This window comes from Jaculus jaculus, chromosome 1 (genome assembly GCF_020740685.1).
Source record: "Jaculus jaculus isolate mJacJac1 chromosome 1, mJacJac1.mat.Y.cur, whole genome shotgun sequence".
In the NCBI taxonomy this organism is placed as follows: domain Eukaryota; kingdom Metazoa; phylum Chordata; class Mammalia; order Rodentia; family Dipodidae; genus Jaculus; species Jaculus jaculus.
In genome coordinates this window covers 8,870,924-8,887,445 of record NC_059102.1, presented here as the reverse complement: position 1 = coordinate 8,887,445, position 16,522 = coordinate 8,870,924, and the positions used below count along the sequence as shown (strand labels likewise).

The 16,522-nt window shown below is 48.8% G+C and overlaps 1 protein-coding gene across 4 annotated transcripts in view; it reads right to left on the bottom strand.

Moving 5' to 3' along the window:
• Positions 1–16,522, bottom strand: part of Ctbp2 (C-terminal binding protein 2) — a 166,761-nt gene that overhangs the window by 30,413 nt on the left and 119,826 nt on the right. For 2 of the 4 annotated variants that reach the window (XM_004659260.3, XM_045156961.1), the window contains exon 3: positions 12,700–12,857. The exons of the other annotated variants lie outside the window; for them this stretch is intronic. In XM_004659260.3, coding sequence (XP_004659317.2) covers positions 12,700–12,757 — 58 coding nt within the window. In that variant the 5' untranslated portion in view covers positions 12,758–12,857. The remainder of the gene's footprint in view (positions 1–12,699; positions 12,858–16,522) is intronic. 4 annotated transcript variants of the gene reach the window in all.

The window sequence follows — 16,522 nt, the reverse complement described above, 5'->3', positions numbered from 1 at the left end:
GTCCAGGCGGACCTGGAATTAACAATGTAGTCTCAGGGTAGACGTTTTTACTTTTTGATTTGCAAGAAGAGAGGTGAGCGTGTGTGTGTGTGTGTGTGTGTGTGTGTGTGTGTGTATCAGAGCCTTTTACCACTGCAAACATAACTCCAAATACATGCTCTGCTTTGTGCATCTGGTGTTACACAGGCACAGGAGAACCAAACCCAGAGATGATGCAGGCATCATTATACTTTGTGTAAATGGTGTTACACGGGCACTGGGGAATCGAACCCAGAGATGCAGTCTTCACGTGCAACCACCTCTAACCACTGCGCCATCCTCCCAGCCCTCCAAAGCCAGTCTTAAGTTAACAGATGGCCACTGCACAGTGCTGCTGTGACCACTGCTAGATTGGTGTGCAGCTCAGTGGAGGGCCTGACCCACCCACCCATGGCCCCAGATAGCCCGCCGAGCCCCAATCATAGATGGTCTCCGTTTCTGACCCAGAAGGCCAACGAAGCCCAAGGAAACACCCTGGCAAGTGGCAGAGACCAAAGTCCTCCACGATCTCCTCTCCCAGGATGAAGAGGAGGGACACAACTGAGGAAAAGTAGGAAGCCCCGCAGCCAAGCATGGGCTTCCCACACACTGATGAAGTAAGTCTTCTGGTGTGACTCCTCCTTGGAGCATTCATGGCCACAGGCTGACAAGAATGGGTGAGAAGGGCTGGAGGGATGGCCTAACAGTTAAGGGGTATGCCTGCAGAGCCAAAGGACCTCGGTTCAATTCCCCAGGACCCACATAAGCCAGATGCACTGTTTGTTTCCTGTGGCTAGAGGCCCTGGCAAGCCTATTCTCTCCCTCCCTTTCTCTCCAATAAAAATAAGTAAGTAAATAAACATTAAAAATATACAGGTGGTGGGCTGGAGGGATGGCTTAGCGGTTAAGCGCTTGCTTGTGAAGCCTAAGGACCCCGGTTCGAGGCTCGGTTCCCCAGGTCCCACGTTAGCCAGATGCACAAGGGGGCGCACACATCTGGACTTCGTTTGCAGAGGCTGGAAGCCCTGGCGCGCCCATTCTCTCTGTCTCTCCCTCTATCTGTCTTTCTCTCTGTGTCTGTCACTCTCAAATAAATAAATAAAAAATGAACAAAAAAAATATTTAAAAAGATATATACAGGTGGGCTGGAGAGATGGCTTAGCGGTTAAGCGCTTGCCTATGAAGCCTAAGGACCCCGGTTCGGGGCTCGGTTCCCCAGGTCCCACGTTAGCCAGATGCACAAGGGGGCGCACGTGTCTGGAGTTCGCTTGCAGTGGCTGGAAGCCCTGGCGCGCCCATTCTCTCTCTCTCCCTCTATCTGTCTTTTGCTCTGTGTCTGTTGCTCTCAAATAAATAAAAAATGGACAAAAAAAATACACAGGTAATATGATGGAGAATGGAATTTCAAAGGAGAAAGTGCAGGGGGGGTAGGGGGGGAATTAGCATGGGATATTTTTATAATCATGGAAAATGTTAATAAAAATTGTGGAAAAAAAAAAAACAAAAGAATGGGTGAGAAGACCCTGGGCCAGGCTGGGCTCTACACAAGCTGTTGTGTGCACACCTCTTTGGCAAGTGCCAATGTTTGGGCATTAACCCATCGGCCATTTCCTGTTCTTCCTCCCTGTGATTAAAAAACAAGACTCAGACAGTCCCCCTCAGACATAGCCGATCAACTCTAGGAGTGATCTGGCAACCCACCCCGGGCCTGCGGCTCCTGGCTGCCATGGAGTACTGTGAAGGTCCAGTTCACAACTCCAGACAGAACTGCCAAGAAGAAGGTTGGTGGTGTGTAAGAAACCATACCTGAGACAGTATAAGGGGGGTGGGGGCATGGAAGACAGACTCCACAGTGCTGTCTACCTGCTGGCACACCAAGAGGCCAAGATTCCATTCCCAGCAACTTCTAGCTGGTTCTGTTTGGAAGTCGCCCAAACCCATGCTGTCTGGGCTGTGTAACATGCTAATTATTATGACTGATGTTTTTCTCTCCTAGGCAGAAACACCTGTACCTGGACTTCAGGCTGTTCCAAACACTATGGCAGAAATTATTATTTTCTTAACACTGTAGACTCTCAAGACAAATTAAACTCAGGAAAGCTCTGAGCAGGGAGAAGAGCCACACAGCCAACGCAGGGCTACAAGCGACGACGCCCCAGACATATTCTCAAGTCTGTGTGGCGTCAGGCACGAGTCACCATTACACACACTTACAGATACTGACTGTTCCAGGAGGTTCCCGGCACTTTCCCAACTAGCGGAGACGTGAGCATGGGGTCAGGACGCCACGCGGGAAGTCCTCAGAAAAACCCCCAAGAATTCACACCCAACCAGACATCCCACGGCCATTACAAGTCGGGAAAACGATGACTCTGAGGGTCACACTGCTTAGAACAAACAAGATCAAGAAGCTGGGCGTGGTGGTGCATACCTTTAATCCCAGCACTCAGGAGGGAGAGGGAGGAGGATCGCCGTGAGTTCGAGGCCACCCTGAGACTACAGAGTGAATTCCAGGTCAGCCTGGGCTAGTGAGACCCTACCTTGAAAAACCAAAAAAGGCTTGGGAGGCGGTCCAGTGGTTAAAGGCACTTGCTTGCAAGGCCTGTTCGATTCCCCAGTTCCCACATAAAATCAGGTGTACAAAGTGGTGCATGCTTCTGGAGCGCATTTGCAGTGGCAAGAGGCGCACACTCTCCTCCCTTTCTCTCACTCTCTCGAATAAATAATTTTTTTTTTTTTTTTTTTTTTTAAGAAAGAGGAAAGATCAGAAGATGGAGCCAGCAAATCTCAAGGCTGGGCTAGGAAGGTCACTCGGCCCTTGTCCTGGGGCAGCTGTGCAGCTCCCAGCAGCCCCTGGTGGGACAGTGTTGCTAAGTGTCTCGCAGAGTCTCAGGACAGCCAGCCTACCTTGGCACTGCCTTCTACATGGTAGAGCTCCAGACAGGCCTTGGGCTCCTGGTGCCTCTCCCAGCCCTGGCCACGAGACCAAGGCAGCCTGAGAGGATGGGTGGGTGTGGCTGTGGGCGTACGGAGGGGCTTCCCTGTGCCTGCCAAATACCAAGATGAAGCCATGTCTGCAGCCTTCGGCAGCTCCCCAGGGACAGGGCTGAGGTTAGTGGGTTACACACTGTCTTCCGGCCAAGACAGGGCCAAAAATGGGGCTGTGACATACTCACTTCCTACTTTTTAAATGTGGACAGGCTGGGCTTGGATTTTTCTGTTTCTAGGTCCTAGAGTTCATGTGCAAAAGTAGCTTTTTTTCCCCTCCCTTCAAAAATGCCCTTCCCTCCTGTCCACCAAATATTCCCTCACCAAACTTAACTTGAATGTACTAGGAAAACAGGAAATGTGAGGGTGGCACAACTGTCTCATCATCAGTGACATGGACAGGCTTCACCACGTGGTGGCGCACTCCACAGTTCCTGCCACGAGCTCAGGAAAGTCAGAAAGAGCAAAATGCCACCAACCAACCAGCCCTTTTTGAAGGTTGGCCCCTCTGGAAACTGCCCCAGCCCTCCTAACTCAGAAGTTTGCCAGGGCTCCAGTGTCTGTCTGTTGTCTCCACTAGAAAAATTCTAGCGAGCCAGGCAGGGTTGTGCACGGGAAGCTGAGGCAGGAGGACCACAAATTCAAGGACAGACTCCAAAATTAACCAAGTAGGGTGTGGTGGTGCGTGCCTCCTTTAATCCCTGGGAGGCAGAGGTAGGAGGATCGCTGTGAGTTCGAGGCCACCCTGAGACTTCCTAGTGAATTCAAGGTCAGCCTGGGCCAGAGTGAGACCCTACCTCAAAAAACAAAACAAACAAAAATTAACCAGAAACCACCCCAAACCGTACCAAAACAAAAAAGTTTCAAGTTTCAAGAACCATGTGGAAAGCAGGTGTGTTGTTTGGTTTGTGTGTGTGTGTGCGCGCACATGTGTGTATGTATCAACATGCCTGGCATTAAAAAAAAAATTTAAATTTATTTTTGTTTAATATTTATTTGAAAGTGACAGACAGAGAACGAGGCAGAGAGAAACAGGCGCACCAGGGCCTCCAGCCACTGCAAACGAACTCCAGACGTGTGCGCTCCGGGGAAACGAGCCTCGAACCAGGGTCCTTAGGCTTCACAGGCAAGCACTTAACCGCTAAGCCATCTCTCCAGCCCATGCCCGGCTTTTTAACATAGGTTCTGGGAACTGAATATTGTGCTTTTGAAGTACTTTATATGGGCGTGGTGGTGCACGCCTTTTAATCCCAGCACTTGGGAGGAGAAGAAGGAGAATTGCACTCATTTCAAGACCACCCTGAAACTACATAGTGAATTCCAGGTCAGCCTGGGCTAGAAAGTGAGCCCCTATCTCGAAAAACAAAATAAAGCAAGCACTGACTGAACTATCTTCCCAGCCCCAGGTGCTTCCGCTCTCTCGTGCAGGCTGACCTCAAACCTGCTTCAGCTTTCCAAGGGCTGGGAACACGTTACACACGGGCTGCCGCACTGGCTGGAAATCAGATTAGACTCTCACTCATGGGGAGGTGGAAAAGCCGCTCTCCCGGCCCATCTGCAGCAGGACAGCGGAACTGAGGTGTGCCAGAGACCTTCACTTCAGATGGAAGTGCACACCACACACTGGAACCACAGCCCCCTGGGAAGACCTTTCTCAGCTCCTTCAGGGCACAGCGAGGAAAGCCAGGTTCAAAGCAGGTGCCCCCGAAGATGCCACCCGCCGGTCTAGTGCTAACCCGTCTGGAAGTTCGGAAGGTCTTGGCCCTCTCACTCTGCTCTCTATAATGCTGAGATTCCTCGATCCATCACCCCACTTGTTCATATGGGACTTAACATTCCAGAGCTTCTTCCTTCATCTGGAACGTGGGACACCTATGATCCCCATCCACCAGGGTCCAGGCCAGCTAAAAAGCTTTTTCAAAGTTCAATCTGTCACCTTGTCTCTAAATCCAAATAAAGCTGCACCATGATAGGAGAAAAACCATTGCAGACCCAGGGACCTGGCTGTACAGAGAGCCGGGATGATTTCTACATGGGGTGGATGAACAGGAACCCGCCCCGGACATTCCCCCCTCCTCTGAGCAGGTACTTTACACGGGGGCTGTAAACCCACCAGCTGAGCCGCTGTCTGGGACCCAGCGGTCCTTGACCTCAGGAGTACGTGGTGTGAAGAGGGAAATGGTAGATGGGTACCCAGTCACCAGCAAGAGCCTCCTCCAGGATCAAGTGGCATCTGGATATGTAACCACTGGGAGCTCAAGCAGCCCTATCAACCAGGGTCTGTCCGAGAACTCCTCCGCAGCGACGAGGAGGGCATCAGTCCACGGTCCTGGCACACAGTCAGGAGATCTAACAAGATGGCTATCTGCTTCCCAGGAAGGGCAGAACCATCTTGTCACATACGTATCTTCATGCAGGAGTGAGACCAATGAGACACAGTGGCAGAGGGACAAGGAGTGTGCAGAGCCACCACGCAGAAGCGTGCGGTGGTTTGCAGAAGCCGTCCCAGCCCAGCACTGGGTGCCCTCCCAAGGTCTTGCTAGATGCACAAGGCCTCTCTGTTGAGAAAAACAGTAAATGCACAGCCAACACACATGAGATCTGTTATCAAGAAACCAATGGGGGGATGGCTTGGCGGTTAAGGTGTTTGCCCGTGAAGCCTAAGGACACTGGTTCGATTCCCCGGGACCTATGTAAGCCAGATGCACAAGGGAGTGCATGCATCTAGAGTTCATTTGCAGTGGCTAGAGGCCCTGGAGTGCAAATTCTCTCTTTCTCTCTATCTGCTTCTCTCTCTCAAATACATAAATAAATAAAACTAAATTAAAAAAAAAACTCAAGGACACATCAAGTAATGGTCTGATGAACGTAGCATGCCAGCCAATCCGCAACAGATGCTCCCGCCTGGACGAGTAGCTTTGGGAAGGGGAGGGGAGGGGAGGGATAGCCCACAGCTATCTTCACGGCTATTGTCACCAGGGAGGTTCTGCTCAGTGTACTGACTCCTTTGAAGAAAGTCACTCTGTCTTCAAAAATGACAAGTAGTAAACGAACGCAGAGAAAAGCAGTCTGAGATGACCCAGTGTCTCTAGGACTCTTGCAGGAGGTCTGAGCCTCTAAGGGAGACAGTGTGTGCTGGAGAAGGGGGCGGAAAGGCAGAGGAAGTCACCGGAAGAGAGCCAACTCCAGCCACAGGCCCCAACTGGGCCCCACGTCCTCCAGCCCCAGAGCAAGCCCTAAGCAGTCCCGACACGCAGCTCTTGGGGATGTGATGAGCAAAACCTGCCCATTAGCAAACAGACCAGAGCAGAGAGAAGTTTATGCGACAAATGGTCAGGGACGATGAACCAAACGCACAGGTAGAAGGAGGGCTCGACTGGACCCACGCCTCAGGTGATAGTGGAGGGACAGGTGGGTTGGTACCAATCAGAGGAGGGAATCACTGCTTCAAATTAAACTGGCCAAATACAACAACGTGGTGAACTTTTTTTAAATTTTTTGTTGTTATTTTTATTTATTTATTTATTTGAGAGTGACAGAGAAAGAGGCAGAGAGAGAGAGAGAGAGAGAGAGAGAGAGAGAGAGAGAGAGAGAGAGAGAATGGGCATGCCAGGGCCTCCAGGCACTGCAAACGAACTCCCGACGTGTACACCCCCTTGTGCATCTGGATAACGTGGGTCCTGGGGAATTGAGCCTCGAACCGGGGTCCTTAGGCTTCACAGGCAAGTGCCTTAACCACTAAGCCATCTTTCCAGCCCCAACATGGTGAATTTTAAAAATTATTTTTTAATTGAGACAGAGAGAGAAAGGGCACACCATCGTTTCAAGCCGTGGCAAGTGAACTCCATATATACATGCACCCCTTCTGTGCACCTGGCTTTGCATGGATACTGGGGGACAGAACTTGGGTCATTAGGCTTTGCAGGCAAGTGCCCTAACAGCTGAGCCTTTCTCCAGCCCCAACATGGGGAATTTTTCATCTTGTACAAATAACTGCTTTCTGACGTATGACTACTGCTTTACAATGTAGAGCACTATTTTGGCACATTTGTTTGTATTTAAGAGCTTTGAGCCATGTCTAGTTGACTATTGTATATTTATTTACACGGTTAATGTAATTACAGCTAATCACTTAATTACTGGAAATGTGTATAATTGCCTGATCCCAACATACAATTAAAATGTATAGAGACATTATGAATCCATTTTTTTTAATCTAGGTTTTGAGGCCTTAAAAAAATTATTCATTAGAAATAATCAGGGAAGAAGGTGTAATGGCACACGCCTTCAATCCCAGCCCCTCAGGAGGCCGTGACAGGAGGATCTCTTGTGAGTTTGAGGTCATCCTGAGACTACCTAACAAATTCCAGCCTGGGCGAGAGAGAGACCCTACCTCGAAAAACCAAGACAGGAAAGAAAGAAAAGATCAGGGGCGCCTACGGGCAGCAGACTTCCAGACGGTTTCTCTTCAAACCAAACAAGCCAAGAAAGATGGGCCAAACAATGTAGCAAGCAAGAAAAAGCTCCCAAATTAAAACAACAACAAAAAGTTGGAGAGGGGAGAACCTGGAAAGACTAAGCAGTTAAAAGCACTTGCCAGCGCAGTCTTAATGGTCTAGGTCCGATTCCCCAGAACAAGCATTAAACCAGATGCACATGGAGGCATGTGCGTCTGGAGTTCATTTTCAACGGCTAGGGGCCCTGGCATACCCATTTCCTCTCTTCCATTCTTTCTCTTCCCCTGTCTCCTTGCAAATAAATAAAATTCTTAAGGTCTTACAAGGCTGGCAGTGATGCTAAACTTCCAGTGTGTGTTTTTAAACAAAGGGGGGTGGGGGAAACACAGAAAACCAATCCTGGTGCAGGTTAGGGGACTCATCCTCCTGCAGGGAAGAGAGAGCCATTTGGCAGTAAGGTCCCTGCCAGGCAAGGCAGGCAGCTGAAAGAAACACCCACAGCCACACCTAGGGGCACTGAGCACACAGCTGGGCCTCAGCTGGCTCTGGCCATCTCTGCCACTTCTGTTCCCTTGGCGACCTGGAGGCATGCATGTCTGCGTGACTTAGGGATTCAAGGACGTCATGACCAGAGGTGCACTCAGTCTCTTGGGGGATGCTCTGCTGAGGGATGCTTCCATGGTGGAGTTGAACCTGATAAGAACAGAAAACCACTCTCCACACAGAACGCCATAGGGGAAATGCCCTCCCACTTTCTTTGTGATTTGTCCTCCCTAAAGGAGACAGAAAAGTCATGCTTCTTTCCTTTCATTCTAGACCATGAGAGCATCCCAGATGAAAGGAATGTTTACTATAAGTGCCTGTTTAAAAGCCGATTCATACCACTACCTTTATTTACTTAGCACATGAATACATTATGTGATAAAGGGGCTTGCTGCAGCTCAACCAATACCATCTTGGAATCATTTCTCCACATTTCTAAAGCACTTGAATACAATAAAGTAAAATGAAAGACATATTTATTTTTGCAAGTCACATTCTTCATAATCATAGGAAAAGAATGTGTTTAAGGGCTGATCCTATGTAAGCCACAATAAGATGGTCTAACAAAAGGTCATCGGCAAGGCCACTGTAGTGCATTACAGTTCTATACACCCGGGGCCACTGGAAAGGCTTCCCCGCAAGGCTGAATGACAGCAAGCTCAGTCTCTGATCAATAAATATTTGGAGCAAAGCAAACTACCTCTATCGTGAACTGAAAGGTATTCAAACTCTCTGGCTGGTGCAATTCACAAATGGACCACGTCAATTATGTCAGCAAACTAGAGAGAAAGAAACCAGCACCGAAATTATACATCAGAGAGACAAGGCCGCAATTTGGGACTGAGAAGCCCATGTTATCAAAGGCTGCTCCGTAATTATTCTATACAGCAGCACTCAAGGAAGAGTGTCTGTACACGGGCATCAAGAAAGAAGTGGAGAACAAATTGCAAATATCAAAACAGAAGGGTCACTTACGAAGAACATTACAACCTGGCTTCTAAGTCACCTTGAAAGACTGTGTCTTATTCCAACTGACTAGAAAAGAGTCCCGAGGACTTTGTCTAAGCCCTCATCTTGGAGCAGAGATGTCCCTTGGTGTGTATGGATGTGAAACCCCATGCTCCAAGAACAGGTGACAGAGTAATGTAGCCCCAAGCCATCTGTCCATGGCTTGACTTAAGGCCACAGAGGGCAACAGCCCAAGTCCCATAGAGGGACTAAGAACTGACCATTTTCACTAAGGCAGGAGCTGGGCAGACTTGGTCTGCGATAAGAAAGGCCTAGTCCAAGCCTGGCGAGAGACCCCCACGGCAGGTAAATGGGCAAGATTTAACTGTTGCTCCTGGAAACCAAAGAAAGAAACAAAGTTCATCAGAGCACAGAAAGGATGGTTGTGGCTACAGAACAGGATGGAGATGCCCGCAGGCAACTCCAATGCTGCGGAGGCAGGAAGACTGCTGTGCCTGGAGCACAAAGTGAAACCCTGTTTAAAAAACACGCTAGGGCACTCAGGAGGCACAGGTAGGAGAATCACCAGTTCCTGGCCACCCTGAGACTACATAGTGAATTCCAGATCAGCCTGGGCTAGAGTGAGACCCTACCTCAAAAAACAAACAAGCAAACAAACAAAAAAACCCCCATAACCACAAAAATGGCTCGACAGTTAAAAGGTGCTTACTTGCAATGCCTGGTTTTGATTCCCAAGTAGTCACATAAACAGCCAGATGCACGAATGGTGTGTGTATGTCTAGAATTTGTTTCCAGTGGCAAAAGGCTTGTGTGCCTATTCTCATTCATTCATATTCACTCTCTGTGTCTGTCCCTCCCTCCCTCCCTCCCTCCCTCCCTCCCTCCCTCCCTCCCTCCCTCCCTCCCTCCCTCTCTGCAAGGCCTTCAGGCAGAACACATCTATAGACTTGATCTGAAACAGCAGTCAGAGAAACAACAGAAGTTATGCTAACCCTGGTCACCAGCTATCCAGCGCCATGGGCACCACCAGTTTAGACCTCTGAAAGGTACATCAGCTCATGCCAGGAACAACTCTGACTTCCTTAGACATGGGACCATGGATTCAGAGTAATGTAATCTAGCTTGTACTCATCGAGAGTGTTTATCAAGAATTTAAAAAATGGCTCTGGACCCTTAGCCTTTGTAGACAAGTGTCTTAACTGCTAAGCCACCCCATAGGTCCCAAGTAAGCCAGATACACAAAGCAAGGCAGCAAATGTGGACAAAGTGGTGCACGTGTCTGGAGCTCAACTGCAGTGGCTGGGGCTCCTGGTGCACCAATTTTCTCTCTCACACATAGTTTAAAGAGGAGGGGGGGCTGGAGAGATGGCTCAGCGTTTAAGGCATTTGCCTAGAATCTGATGACCCAGGTTCAATTCTCTAGTACCCACATAAAACCAGAAGTACAGGGTGGTGCGTGAATTTGTTTGTTTTCAGTGGCTAACTGTCCTGGTGCACATATTCTCTGTCTTTCTCTGTTTATAAATAAATAAATAAAGATTTAAAGATGATTGCAAAGCTATGGTTTCTGGAGAATCATGAATGCCTAGATGAAGAAATACTGAACCTTCAGGTATAAAACACAGCTGGAAATCCTATAGGACAGACGGAGAAAGAGGAAGCCACATTGGTGGCTCGCGCTCATGACAGAGGAGGGCGTGGGCGGTATCTTTTTTTCTTTTCCTTTTAAAATGATTTATTTATTTGAGAGAGAGAGAGAGAGAGAGAGCAATCAGGGCCTCCAGCCACCGCAAGCAAACTCCAGATGCATGTGCCCCCTTGTGCATCTGCTTATGTAGGTACTGGGGAATCAAACCTGGGTCCTTAGGCTTCACAGGCAAGTGCCTTAACTACTAAATCATCACTCCAGCCACTAAATGTAAATTTTTTAGTAGTATGTATTCATTATATATAATGATGAGTTTCATAAAGACAATCTCAGGATCCACAAAATAAGAGAAAACATAGAATATTAGAGCCTCATTCAGCACAGCCTAGCCTCATACTCACTATGTAGCCAGAAAAGACCTTGAGTTTTTAGAATTCCTGGATTCTCTGGTGGGCGGTATCTTTGCCGAAGCCGCCTCATTCTTGTCTCCAACGTAGTAGTTTCAGTAGAAACGGTGGGTGGAGACGGTGGGATACTCTTGAAGCCAACTGGCTACAAATGCTCTACAACACCAATTCTTTTGAAAGTCTGAAAGGCCATGGGATTATATGAGACTCTTTAGACGAGAGACATGCTAACTGAATATAATGGATGACCCTTCACTGCTTCCTACACAGACAGACAGACAGACAGACAGACAGACAGGACAGCAACACAGCTAAAACCACACATGTGTAAGAAAGGTGAGCGTGCAGACTATGGGATGGTGCTGCAGTAATTTAAATTTTGGGAGGAAAATTACACTATGGTAGCTATGTAGGGGAAAAGCACCCTAAAAAGAGACACAGGCTATGGCTTGGTTAAGAGGCAATGACTGTGTGCTGCAAACGTGTTTCAGAAGAGAAAAAATTCAACACACACATATACACTCACCCACCCACACATACACACTCCTGTCTCTCCATAAAGTGTAGCATTATCTACTCTTAAATGCCATTCAAAAAAATACTGGTTTTCAGTGTACCAAACTTTGTAAACAGTTTGAACGGTGTTGCCAGGGACCAACAGCAGAAAATTCTGAATATTTTCAGTGTTTGTTTTTTAAATCCATTAAATGCTAAGGTCCTTAAACTACAGCCGAGCCCCAGGGCCGTGGAGGAAGGCACAGCCAGTGCTCTTACGTCCACAGCGCACAGCTCTCAAGGACTTGGGGTATAAAGTAGAAAGTCTTTGATGTCCCAACCCCATGTGGCTTGAGCTACATTTATTTAAAGGACAAACAATTCCATATGGGTGGCTGCAGGAAAGGCACAAAGGGGAGCCTGTTCTTGCCTCTGAGCTGGTAGGCCAGTGACTGGGTGCATAGAGGGGTCTGGAGAAGGCCACAGGGCTCACCTACAGCCCCGTGAACCAAGCAGGGCTCACCTTGCAGACACGGGTGGTCACCAGGTCGTGGACAGCCCTGCTGACTGTAGGTTGACACAGCCCACTAACCCCCGCCCCCCCCACAACCTCCCAGCCACAGGCTCTGGAGCACCCCGCTACTAATTAGGAGAGGATGGAGCTTAATCAACATTTCAGAGTTTTGTCCCCAGGTTTCCATTAGATTTTAATTATGTTTATTTTTTTTTTCCTTTCATGAATAAAACACTTCCAGACAGTTTCAAAGATACCAGAGACTTGAAAACATCATGAGGGGCAGTGAGGGGCTCCCCAGGAATATCTTGGAATTTATTGTTATAAATATCTTAATGCAAAACAGATAGGGTCCAGAAACTTCAGGAAGTAACAAAAGCTGGTCCTAATAGATGATACCTTTCATATGCAAAATCAACTTAGGTATATGGAAGAAATGGAGCGCACAGTATGCCCCCCCTTTCTTCCTAAGCTCCACCCATGTCCTATCCCTTCCTAGGCCAACTACCTACACAGCCAAGGACAGTGATCCGTTAGGGTGGGAGGGGGGGCTGGGGTGTGATACAGTCAGACTCAGCAAGCTGGAGGGAGCAGCTCTTCACACTGTGAGTGAGGGCTCGGTGTCCTTCGTTCAAACCCGCCAACCACGCTGGCTCTTACCTTCACAAATTCTGTCCAATCGCTGTCGCTTGACTTTGTGCTTATCCACAAGGGCCATTCTTTATCGAACTTTGCAACTCTGATTCAAAAGGCAAAGCGGTCCTCTAAGAACTTAGGGGAACTCGCAGGAGTCTGCGTGCATTACGCCACTATGAACCCTGAAACAAGGAGAAAAGAATCCTTACTCTCTGGAGACCTCCAGGCCAATGGGTCACTTAGGGCTTTACTGCCACTTACTACAGGGAGACCTGTGGTCCAAGTCTTCCCCGAACGCTGGCGGAGGGTACTCCAGGTCAGCCGTAGCAACGTCCTGCTGCCTACCCTGGACCAGTCAGGAAGCGGGCAAGCGGGCGAACGCACACACGCATGCACGCACACGCACGCGTGTGTGATTGTCAGTCATTGCGGAAAGCCAATAGCAGCACACTGGTGGTTTCTCGCTCTTAACTTCCAGGCTATGAACGTAATTACTGACCAGCCTCGATCATAACTGATTCAAGTCTAAGGCCAGAAACAAAGGGACAGCTAGCAGGACAACTCTCACGGAGCCACAGAGGTGCTACGTGACAAGGATCGAGGCAGCTTCACAGCTCGCCCTGGAGCACCGGGCGCCGTGCCCCGATGGTACTGCGATGCCCACACCCGCCGTGGCTACCCGGGGCTCTCTCGAGGCCTCCGAAAATGCACAAGTTCTTTCCACAATGGACTTGAGACCATGAGTCAAAAAAACACAGCAAAGCACGACAGAAATTCCTTACCCCGCAATGTGAGAATGGAGGAAGAGTCTACACCACCACCAGGTTTGCCCATGTCCCCTTCTAGAACCTTCCTTGAATGCTGGGGGAGGGGAGGTTACAGACATCTGACCTTGCGTTTAATATCAGATCTGTAGGCTGAAGGTATAGTTCTCTGGCCCAGTGGCCGGTGGTCCAATCATCCCCAGGTTGCTTCAGGTCCCAGCGGGAGAGGAAGGGGCTGGCCCACAGCGCCTCTCATGGAATGTACCTTCTGAGTCCCAGATCCTGAGCCACGGACCAACGTGCTCTTGTTTGATTCACTACTTTGGGAGCTGAACTATTTCTATCAACTACCAGAAGAAGAGCAGGAAACCATTTTCTAGTCTTCTGCAATGGATTCCAAAGCTGGCATTATTTTAAAACAAACAATCCTACGCAAGAACGTCCTCAGGTCTCACACAAACCTGCGGAGAAGGGACGGGACACGAGAGGGGGGCTTAAGGGCTAAAGGCGAGGTGTCTAGCATGTGGGTTATTATGCAGAATTCCAGGACTGACTTTATCTGTCTCTCTGTTACTGGGGCAAGTTCCTGATAGTTAGTGGCTGATTTCCTAGCAATGAGGCAGAAAAGGCATCCCCTAAAGATTTATGGCGATAATTATGTGATTTTTTTTTAAAAAAAGGAGGCAAGCAAAAGCACAATTTCCACACACACACACACACACACACACACACACACACACACACACAAAGAACACGCTGGGCATGGTGACACATGCCTTTATCTAATCCCAGCACTTGGGAGGCAGAGGTAAGAGGATCGCCGTGAGTCTGAGGCCAGACTGGGCTAAAGGGAGACACCACCTGGAAAAACAAAACCAAAAGGAACACAACAACCAAGAAATGCCCAGCTGTTCTGACACAGGAGGTCTCCTCAAATGGGAGGGTTGCCACACGACACAACGCAGACCTCTGGTGTCGTCACTACGTCACTATGGTTGCGAATGTCCGCAAGGAGACCACGCATGAGCACGTCTCTAACTCTGGCCGCGTGTCAGCAAGGCACTGTGAGGGAGCTCCGGGCAGCCCTTGTCCTTTGGGGAGGCTGGGGATCTGATGTCTGCACCTCAGCGAGGGCCCCATCTCGACTCCCGACAAGAAAACAGAAGGCCTGTTACCTTCCTCATGCAAAAAGCGAGAGAATTAATTGGTTCAAGCTTGTGTCATGGGGATGAAAAACGACAGCACCGACATCTGAAGGACAGGCTGCTCACCCTCCTTCCCCAGCACCCAGTAAAGCATAATCATTTCTTTTGCTTTCCTTTGAATTTTAATTTGTATAATTAGATAGCTTACTGAAAAACTGATAAGAGGAATCAGAGAGAAGATCAGCCACCAACTTACACACCCATCTGCAGATCCCCAGGTGAGACACCCACCCAGTGTGTCACCAGTGATGGCAGACTCGGGCCTGCTGGTCTCGGTGACAGGGACCAGACAGAGACATACCTCCTACCCCGTATGTCATTAAAAAAAAAAAAAAAAATAGCCGGGCGTGGTGGCGCACGCCTTTAATCCCAGCAATGGGGAGGCAGAGGTAGGAGGATTGCCATGAGTTCAAGGCCACCCTGAGATGACAGTTAATTCCAGGTCAGCCTGGACCAGAGTGAGACCCTACCTCGAAAAACCAAAAAAAAAAAAAAAAAATACACGAAATGTGGCATTTTCCTTCTTTGTCCCTCCCACAGAACAAAGCTATTTACAATGACTTAATACAGCCACAGGCCTGCCTTGAACACGAGCTTTGAGGCTCATGACAACGTCACAGCCAGTACTAACTCCTAAGTCATGATCTTCCTGCCACTGGAATGTCATCATTTGTTGAGATGAGTCAAAATGTCCAACAACAACAACAAAAATGAAAGAAGATGTAAGGAAGAAAAAAGAAAAGGAGGAAGGGATGTGCCCTGTTTGTCCATGTTTGCTGAAGTTATACTTTGAACCACGACAGTGGCTCCAGACAGCAACAGCAGAGTGACCTTGCAGGACCATCCCAGCGCCTGAGTGAGGCTCAGTGAGAATGAGCTGGAAACAAGACCTCTACGGACCGTGTACTCACCAGCCTCGGACGTGCCTCCACCCTTTCTGCTACACCACACTCCCAACAGCGCACCTGTAGCTCAAGCAGGGAACAAACACCTTGAGAAAAGAGGGGCTCGGGGAGGTTGAAGGAAGAGGACAAGCCTCACAGGAAGAAATCTCCCTGTCCTCAGAGAGCTGCAGGAATGCCAAGGGCCACAATGTGCCCCTCTAGTGCATCTGCCTCAAGCGAGAGTTGTGGACTACGGCTCAAAGACATGCGAACAGGAAAGCCAACCTTCATCGTCCTGCCACATGGAGGGGACACTTTCCTAGCTTCACTTGCCCTATGCCAAGTGTGGTAATAAAAACGAATGATAAGTTTCAATTCGAACATGGCTGTGAGTCCTGTGAGGAAATCTTGTGCAGTCCTGCCCTGTTCCACCCAGGACATGAATCACCCCTTTGTCCGGCATTCCCAAGTTGTATGTCACCTGACCATTAGTGACTCAAGCGGCTCTCTGTTTATCAGATCAGTCTTGCACTAGTGAAATCTCTATGTTCGAGTCACACTTACTTTAACTTAATGGTGTCAAAGAGCAAGAGGTGTGATGCTGGCCATCTGGCTGTGCCAAAGAAAAGCCAACGCCACCCTTTCTGCAAGGAAAGGTGAGTTTTTCATGGCTATAAGATGTACAGGGAAAACCATAATATGTGTAGTGAAATTTGGTACTGTCCTTGGCTTCAGGCATCCTCTGGGAAACCTTGAGACAAAACACCCATGGAAAACATGAGGGGAGTAATGGACATAAGAAAGATGCTTGGAACTGGATGTGGTGGCGCACGCCTTTAATCCCAGCACTCGGGAAGCAGAGGTAGGAGGATCGCCATGAGTTCGAGGCCACCCTGAGACTACATAGTGAATTCCAAGTCGCCTGGGCCTGGACTAGAGAAAGAGCCTACTTTGAAAAACCAAAGAGACAGAGAGAGAAAAGGGAATTAAAAAA